This window comes from Citrus clementina, unplaced genomic scaffold (assembly GCF_000493195.1).
Source record: "Citrus clementina cultivar Clemenules unplaced genomic scaffold, Citrus_clementina_v1.0 scaffold_3, whole genome shotgun sequence".
In the NCBI taxonomy this organism is placed as follows: domain Eukaryota; kingdom Viridiplantae; phylum Streptophyta; class Magnoliopsida; order Sapindales; family Rutaceae; genus Citrus; species Citrus x clementina.
This window is the reverse complement of record NW_006262339.1, coordinates 47,006,786-47,015,710: the sequence shown is the minus strand read 5'-3', so window position 1 is coordinate 47,015,710 and position 8,925 is coordinate 47,006,786. Positions and strand designations below refer to the sequence as shown.

Here is an 8,925-nt window from a genome sequence, read left to right as displayed (position 1 = left end):
GTTTCCACTACTCCCGTTGCTTTGAACGAAAGCAATGACACCAACAACGGTACCTACCACAAGGACGAATGAAAACACCGAGACAACTATTCTAGTTAACTATTCTTATATTCTTTCAAATGTCCCACTCCGATGAGAGGTCCTAATTAACTAAAAAAAAAAAAGGATCAGAGCAATTAATGAAGAGACACCTAGCTAGCTAGCTAATAATTAATTAATTAGATAGAGTTTTTCCTCTTTTAATTAAAGAATTAATCAAGTTTTGTTAAACTAATTTTCCTTGATGCCTAATATTAATTGTGTTTTGCATACAGGATTTTATAACATAATCTTTTTGCTAAAATAAAACTGGATCATGTTTCGTATGGAGTACTGAACTTGAGTAGCTACTCATACAAAAAAAGTAAAATTAGTGGATGTGGGCAAAGGTTTAAAAACCAGCAGACCCTAAAATTATTTCTAACATTTGAAGATTTATGGATGGACCTGACTTTCAACTACTTTATAGTAGTGGATGAGTCGGATGTTGGTCAATGTTGTAGCTGGGGGTAAGCATGCGACGTAGAAACAATACACTCTATAATTAGTTCCAAATAGCTTCTTATTCAGTGAAAGTGGTCATTCCTCCCATGTTAAATTTAGAAGCCATGCTTATTAGATAGCTGACATTAATATGCTAGCTAGCCATCCTTTATTAACCAATTATTTAATTTACTTCCACATACTGAAGAAGGTGTTGTGGAGTGTAAACTTGAAGTTTATCTTATTATTTAGGGTAAAATTTAAATTGCCCTTTTATTTTTTAAAATCTTAAGTTATTTCCCAAAATTTATTATCTTTTCGTTAATTTTAATAGTTAAAAAGAGTAATATAATACCTGTACAATTTGAAACAGTTACGAAGAAGTCAAAATTTTTATTTTTTTTTCACTCTTATATTATTGTATATGTATTATTAGATGAAATGATCATTACCCCTTATATTTTTACTTTGGAGGACAAAAATGCGCTTTAACATTAATTTAATTTAACTATTTCAAGCACTAAAATTTTTAAAATCATTAGCTACTGTTCATTCATCTTCATCTAATAAGACTCACAGGTTCTTGTTGTTCATTCATCCTCGTTTAATAAAACCCACTTTCTTTTGCAAACAAATGCAATACAACTTCAATATTCTCTCTCCCAAAATTTTTTGTCAACAAATAATTTCAAATAAACTACCCGTAAATAAAAACTAAAGTAAAATTAAAATCTACCCGAGTTTTACAATAATCCAATTAGTTTGGAAGTCAAAATTCCAGATTTGAATTCTCTGAATAGTTATCAATTACAGTTGCTTATCATGGTTAAGAAAATTCTCAGAACTCAAAGGCAACCAAACCCCACCCATGGCTGCATGCAGCCATAGATACCAAATTAACATATGGCATGTCACACGTGCAACTAATGCAACTAAACCCTTAGCCGCTCAACTAAACCCATGGCTGCCCGTGACAAAGACAACCAAGTCCTTTAGAGCGTAGCCATGCCAACTAATTGAAATCATGAGATGAATTATGAGTATTTCAATTAGGGTTTAGTGTGGTTCTAATTTTAGAGAGAGGAAATTGGGAAGACAATTTTATTTTTTCCAAAATTATGACCTCAAGTCACCTTTATTTGACTGTTTTATTACTTCAAATAGTATTTTTCTAGTGTTGAAATTGTTAGTTATCTAAAACGGTTAAAAAAGAGATGTTTTAATACCGTTTCACCTGTGATGTCGCTCAAGCAGCAAGCACACGGGGGAAGCCCGTGGCCTGTGGGGTTGATATACATATATATACATATATAGTTTTTCCAAATTTGTTCATCATGAATAATTTATGCCGACCAAAAGCCAATGTGGTCGACGAGCAGACACACGCATCTTCGCATACACACAACTACTTTCAACTTTAATCTTCGATCACCCACTAGAAATTAAACACTTGTCCGAGAAAGCGTTCACACCTAAATTTTTTTTCAAAATTTCAAAATTTATTCAAAAAATTTAAAGTCCAAACTAAATCATGAGGCATTTCACAACCCGAAAGAAATAATAGAAATATGCAGGGCGATGAAGCCAGGGTTTTGCTAGGCTTCCCCCCAAATTCTCGCCCCAACGCTTCTCAGGTACTTTTATTTATTTATTTATTTTCGTTCTTTCAATTTTGATATGATCATTGATCTTCTTTGTATTTTATAGAAACCGAGAACATTAGGGTTTACGTTCTAAGTCTGATTGGTCATTACGACCAATGAATCAATTGGACTCACTCTACTATCAGTTTTGATTAGACTTGTTGACCTTGAGTCGAATGGACTGGTTTCCTGGACTTTGATATGGTTATGACCGAGCCAGCTTTTTGGTGTTGTGGTAGGTTAAAGCAGCCTATAAAAGGAAAGTATGGGAGTGTCATCCCGATCTCTTTCCAGTTGGGAGAAAGACTGATGCTGAGTCTAAGTTCAAATTGGTATGTGGCTAGTTGCTTAAACTGTTTTGAAAGCATTATGTTACAAGATTTAAGATATAATCTTGCTCCATTATAGTTCAACTAAGGGTCTGATTTGGCTTCTTAACTGTAGTTTGTTTTCGTATTTTCAAGCTGTGCATTAATTTGTTCTGAATATCATCTATATTATATGTTTACTTATCTAACGCCGGAGGGAGTCTGACTCTGATATATGTATTTGCTGCAGATTTCAGAAGCTTACACTTATCTGCTGTCTGGTAATTTTCATCTCTTCACATTTTTGTGAATATTAATAGAAGTAATCCAGAAAATCATGGTTTGCAAACTCACCAGTGGACTTCTAGTGTTGCTGGATAATCATTCATGCCTGATTAGAATTGCTGTCTGGATCTTCAAAGTAGTGAATTTATGATGCTACATGCATTCTATGTTGAAATGACCTTGAATGTTTTGTATATGCTATGCTTTTGAGCTGTCTGTTTCTTGACTAATGTCCTGTTCTCAAGTTATCAACTTACCTGTTATTGTAGTTTTGGTAATTAGATCCTGCTTCATTTGATTCTTCCGAGGAATACATACAAGGCAGTTCCGTCTTTGTGGGGGCATGTGACAAGTGATTTGCACTTTGCAAAAGGTTTCCTGTGTTTCAAAACAGGCAAGTTAGTGTACATCTGAAAGTTCTTGAGTCCCTTTCATCTGCTTGAATTCTGCCACTGTCATTTTTTACGCTTGTGAATCTAGGAAAAATTAGTGGAAAGCATTTGATCACTTTTACCTGTGACAAGTTGAGATGTGGTCACTCAATTAGTCAGAATTCGTGCAGTTCTGATGGTCTTCATTTTGGGAAAGTTTTCTTTGATAAATAATGCAGTTCTTGTATACTTATGTGAGTGTTCCTTAATAAATATTTCGAAGATTTCAATCAAGTGGGAGACTCTTTTGGTCTGATCACGACTGGAATTCATGTAAAGAGATAATAGTCGAAGCTTTAGTGATTGTACTATGAGATAATGTTGTCCTAGTGAATATCAGTTTGTGTCTCTGTGTGTGTGTGCGCATTCTTTATTTTTATTTTTATTTTTTTTAATAAGGGAAACAAGACTTGTATTTATGTTAATAACGGTATGGGATGTAAAAATAGCGTACATTGAATGCTTTAAATTGACAGATGTTTCGAAACCAACATTGTTTGGCATGTCTGATAAATATAACACGAAATGCCATGTCAAGAATTTTTCTTTTTCATTTACATCCATGTGCTGAAAGCGTATGACGTCTCTTGAAACTTGAATACTCTTTTCTATTTTTCTATTTTTTACACTTTAAAAAAAAATCTATTTCTACGTTTACTTAATTTAATTTTTCTTTCAATCATATAACAGCCAAATAAATAAAGTTTCTGTTGCAAGCTGCTTGTTATATGATTGAAGGATGGCCCCACTTCGATCTACAGGATATGTTGACCCTGGATGGGAACATGGCATTGCCCAAGACGAAAGGAAAAAGAAGGTTAAATGCAACTACTGCGGGAAAATAGTTAGTGGTGGAATATTCAGATTGAAGCAGCATCTAGCCCGAATGTCTGGGGAAGTTACTCACTGTGAGAAGGTTCCAGATGATGTATGCTTGAATATGAGAAAAAACCTGGAAGGATGTCGGTCTGGTCGGAAACGAAGTCAATCTGAAAATGAACAGGCTTCTTTAAGTTTCCACTCTAGTGACTATAATGACACAGAAGATGCACTTACAGGTTATAAGCACAGAGGCAAGAAAGTGATGAGTGATAAGAACTTGGTCATAAGATTTGCTCCTCTTCGATCATTAGGATACATGGACCCTGGATGGGAACATTGTGTTGCCCAAGACGAAAAGAAGAAAAGGGTAAAATGCAATTATTGTGAAAAAATTATTAGTGGTGGCATAAATCGTTTTAAACAACATCTGGCAAGGATCCCTGGAGAAGTTGCATATTGTGATAAGGCACCTGAGGATGTGTATCTCAAAATCAAGGAGAACATGAAATGGCACCGCACTGGCAGAAGGCATCGGAAACCAGATACCAAGGAGATATCTGCCTTCTACATGCAGTCAGATAATGAGGATGAAGAGGAAGAGGATGACAATAGGTTTTTGCAATGTGTAACCAAGGACATAGTGGCTATTGATGATAAAGTTTCAGATACTGAGGTCAGATATAATGTCAAGGGTAGATCCCCTAGTAGCAGTGGCAATGGCACTGAACCACCTGTGAGAAGATCAAGACTGGATTCTGTGTTCCTGAAGTCACTCAAAAGCCAGACATCACCCTACTCTGGGCATGTGAAGGCAAAGACGGGTATTGAGAAGAAAATCCGCAAGGAGGTGATATCAGCTATCTGCAAGTTCTTTTATCATGCTGGAATTCCTTCAAATGCTGCAAACTCCCCATATTTCCACAACATGCTAGAGCTAGTTGGTCAATATGGCCAAGGTTTACAAGGACCTTCAAGTAGATTAATATCTGGTCGATTCCTCCAGGATGAAATTGCTACAATTAAAGAGAACTTAGCAGAAGTTAAGGCTTCTTGGTCCATTACTGGTTGTTCAGTTATGGCTGATTGTTGGAATGATGTGCAGGGTAGGACATTAATAAACTTTTTGGTCTCTTGCCCTCGTGGTCTATATTTTATATCTTCTATGGACGCCACTGATTCAATAGAAGATGCTGCTAACATCTTCAAGTTGTTGGACAAAGTGGTAGAAGAGATTGGGGAGGAGAATGTCGTCCAGGTAGTTGAAGTTTTCAATTTTATCTATCCACAATTCAACTTTTTAGTCTACTTAACTAGCCACTTTTTAATCTGATATCTTCAAACTTCTATCACAGGTAATTACTAAGAATACTGCTAGTTTCAAGGCTGCTGGGAAAATGCTTGAAGAGAAACGAAGAAATCTATTTTGGACGCCATGTGCTGTTGATTGCATTGACCGAATGCTTGATGATATCCTGAACATAAAGTGGGTAGGAGAATGCCTAGATAAAGCAAAAAAACTTACCAGATTCATTTATAATAGTACATGGTTGTTGAATGTTATGAAGAAAGAATTCACAAAGGGACAGGAACTTCTTAGGCCCGCTACAACAAAGTTTGCCACTAGTTTTAACACTTTACAGAGTTTGTTAGACCAAAGGATTGGTCTTAAGAGATTGTTCCAATCAAACAAATGGCTTTCTTCCCGCTTTTCCAAGTCTGATGAAGGTAAAGAAATGGAGAAAATTGTCTTAAATTTAACGTTTTGGAAGAAGATGCAGTATGTGAAGAAATCTTTAGGACCGATTGTGCAAGTTCTCCAAAAGATAGATAGTACTGAAAGCCGGTCAATTTCATTTTTATATAATGACATGTATAGAGCTAAGCTTGCCATTAAGGCAATTCATGGTGATGATGCACGAAAATACGGACCATTCTGGAGTGTGATTGACAGCCAGTGGAACTCATTGTTCCATCATCCTCTTCACGTGGCAGCTTACTTCCTCAACCCATCCTATCGCTATCGTCCTGATTTTATTATGGTATGAAAATGTTGAAATAACGGCTTTCTAATGATCTTTCTTACCCTGCACCCTCTTTCTCTAATCTTAATTTTCAACTATTTAACTGTAGCATCCTGAGATAATTCGTGGTCTAAATGAATGTATTGTTCGTCTGGAAGTGGATAATGGGAAGAGGATATCTGCATCCATGCAGGTTTTTTATTTATATTTTGGTAGTTTTTGTTTTCCTTTGATATGGTATTTAATGTGTGATGCTAGAGCAATTTGGTTACTTGATGTCTCAAGGTGAAAATGTTCCATGAGCATCAATAGATTGCCATAGAATCAACTAAAAGAAGTCTCTCGATATCTTGATGATGATTGGCCATTATTTTACCAGATACCTGATTTTGTGTCAGCTAGAGCTGATTTTGGAACTGATTTGGCTATAAGTACTAGAAGCGAGCTTGATCCAGGTGATTCAATGGGGACTCCATGAACTTATTTATTGAAAAATTTGTTAAAGGCAGTACACCAAATTCATGATGATATAAATGTGGACTGTTTATTATTATCTTATTAGCTGCATGGTGGCAACAACATGGGATAAGTTGCTTGGAGCTACAGCGAATTGCCATACGCATACTAAGCCAGACATGTTCGTCTGTTGGGTGTGAACATACTTGGAGTACTTACGATCAAGTTCACAGCAGAAGGCGTAACTGTCTGTCTCGGAAGAGATGGAATGACCTTACTTATGTTCACTACAACTTGAGACTTAGAGAGTGCCAACTGGGAAGAAAATCTGACGATGCGATATCTTTTGACAATGCCATGTTGGAAAGCATATTGGATGACTGGCTGGTGGAGTCAGAGAGACAGACCATACAAGAAGATGAGGTATATTACATGATTGCATGCTACATTTTTTTCTTTTATGGGGGATTGGCCACAAATTATCCTGCTTGTATTTTTGCATGGGTTCTCCTTGGAATGATTGCGATGTTGAGTGGAATTTCTTGTTTCTTTCCCCTTTTATAGGAGATCCTCTATAATGGGATGGAACCATTTTATGGAGATGAAATAGATGAGAATGAAAATGAAGAAAGGAGATCTGCCGAAATGGTTGCATTGGCTGGTTTGGTTGAACCTTTGGAGGTTAATCCTGCTGCTGGAGGTGTTACCACCGATGATGATGGTCTTGATTTTCTTGATGATGATTTGACAGATTAGTTGATTGAGAGGGGTCATCATAGTTGAAGTAAGCAGTGAGATAAGATTCTGACAGTAAATAATTGTTAGTGGAAAGTTATTTGATGTTGTCAATTTCTTGTTCTTATCTTGTAATCTGTTGTGCAATGTCTCATAGTAAGGTGCTATTTGTATACTGTCTATTGACCTTGAGCTATATGTTTCAATTTCTGATTTTCCTTAGATATTCGTATCATGTCATCAGAGGATCAGCATATTCTGCCAATAGTCTTAAAGTTGATCCTATCTTGCCCATACTTCCTGTTTGTACTTTGAACTTTGGATCAACTGAGTTGTCCCTGTTAGTTTGCTGCTGCAAGTTTACTTGTTATCTTTTATATCAATAGAAAAATGGTTTCACTTGGTGTTGTACAGTAACCACTCTCATCCTGTGACATTTATATTGTTCTTTGTTTGAAATGTATGGTAATTTCTTGTCTTAGCTTTACGAGTTATTGATTTTGTAGGCGAGTTATGGTTGCCAAGGACAATACAGCCTGCAATGCGTACATATGTATGCCTATTTACAAATCTGAAAGAGAGAGAAGTATCTTGGTTGGAGTCAGTTATTGGTTGTCCAACCTACTATCCAAGTCCATCCCGATTGAGTTTGCAAACCATGATTGGAAACTCTGATTGGTTATAAGATGTTAGAATGCTAATATTTTGTTGACATCCTTGTTTTCTCAATCTTCACAGGTGCAAAAAGAAATGGTCCAGCCTCAGGTGACTTCTTTAATGAAATTCTTTTGAAATGCTTATTCTTCTGGCTATATTTTTTCTGTCTTGTTCTGCCTGTAGATGTAATATTATTTCTTGGTTAGCTACAAGCGTTCGAGTTGTCAGAACTGGAGTACCAATGGCAAGTGGTGGAAGAAGAAACCATCCTTTGATTGGAATTCCCTTCCTTTTTATTATCTTGGGCACTGTTGGACTCGGGGGATTCAATGCTGCCAGGTGATTAGCAGTATCAATCTAGATGATGATGATCTTTTGTTTTGCGTAATCGCGTTAGAGGATTGAACTGGTGATAAATTATCTTTTTATTGTTTCTTCTCAGGGCTTATAAAAAGCAAAAAGAGGCATATCCTTCTCACAATCCATTCCTTCCTTGATCTGAGACTGAGAAGGTTTCAGTCAATAAATTCTCTTTTCCATGCAAAAGGAAAAGGCCAGGTTAAATCGGTGCTTGATCTGAGACTGAGAACAGTCAATAACAACTTCAGATTGTACCTGTGATACAGTATATTTTTGCAGTATGACGTGGGTTTGTTATCGTCCAAATTGTTATTATACCTTTATATGGTTCTTAGATGTTAGTAAATACATGTAATTTTCTGAATCTCTCTTTTCTAATGTCTGTCCCCGGAATATTTCTGGTTATCGTGATTTCAATAAGGTTACTTGGGGCAGTAGTAAGTGTCTTGTCCCAATCATCGGCCCTAACAGTGCTTTTATGTAATATAGAATACCGGTTGTTTTATTTTATTTTTTTGATGGCAAGCCAAAAAAGAAAAAAAAAAAAAAGAAAGAAAGAAAAGGTTCGTTTATGTCCCACTAATATCATGTACTAATTAACATGCTCATGCTTTGGGGTGAAATCTAAGCATAAACCCAGTATCCATTGACGTGGTTGAGAGGTAGTGTGGACAGTTTCCTCTAA

At 36.1% G+C, this 8,925-nt stretch overlaps 1 protein-coding gene across 7 annotated transcripts; it reads left to right on the top strand.

Moving 5' to 3' along the window:
- The first annotated feature begins 1,763 nt into the window (after positions 1-1,763).
- LOC18048507 (chaperone protein DnaJ) lies at positions 1,764-8,708 on the top strand. Of its 7 annotated transcripts, XR_002906399.1 has the most exons (11): positions 2,070-2,156; positions 2,724-2,754; positions 3,041-3,152; positions 3,880-5,266; positions 5,364-6,050; positions 6,142-6,225; positions 6,412-6,487; positions 6,595-6,911; positions 7,053-7,272; positions 7,730-7,988; positions 8,087-8,155. XR_002906399.1 is itself a non-coding variant. In XM_024188060.1 (9 exons), the coding sequence occupies exons 4-9, from the start codon at positions 3,929-3,931 to the stop codon at positions 7,242-7,244; spliced, it is 2,694 nt and encodes an 897-aa protein (XP_024043828.1). In that variant the 5' UTR covers positions 2,070-2,156; positions 2,724-2,754; positions 3,041-3,152; positions 3,880-3,928; the 3' UTR covers positions 7,245-7,445. The 7 variants fall into 7 exon arrangements, 5 of the variants coding, with proteins under 5 accessions (XP_024043829.1, XP_024043832.1, XP_024043830.1 ...); XR_002906400.1 differs by lacking the exon at positions 3,041-3,152; XM_024188060.1 differs by lacking the exons at positions 7,730-7,988; positions 8,087-8,155 and having other exon boundaries at positions 7,053-7,445.
- The last annotated feature ends 217 nt before the right edge of the window (positions 8,709-8,925 follow it).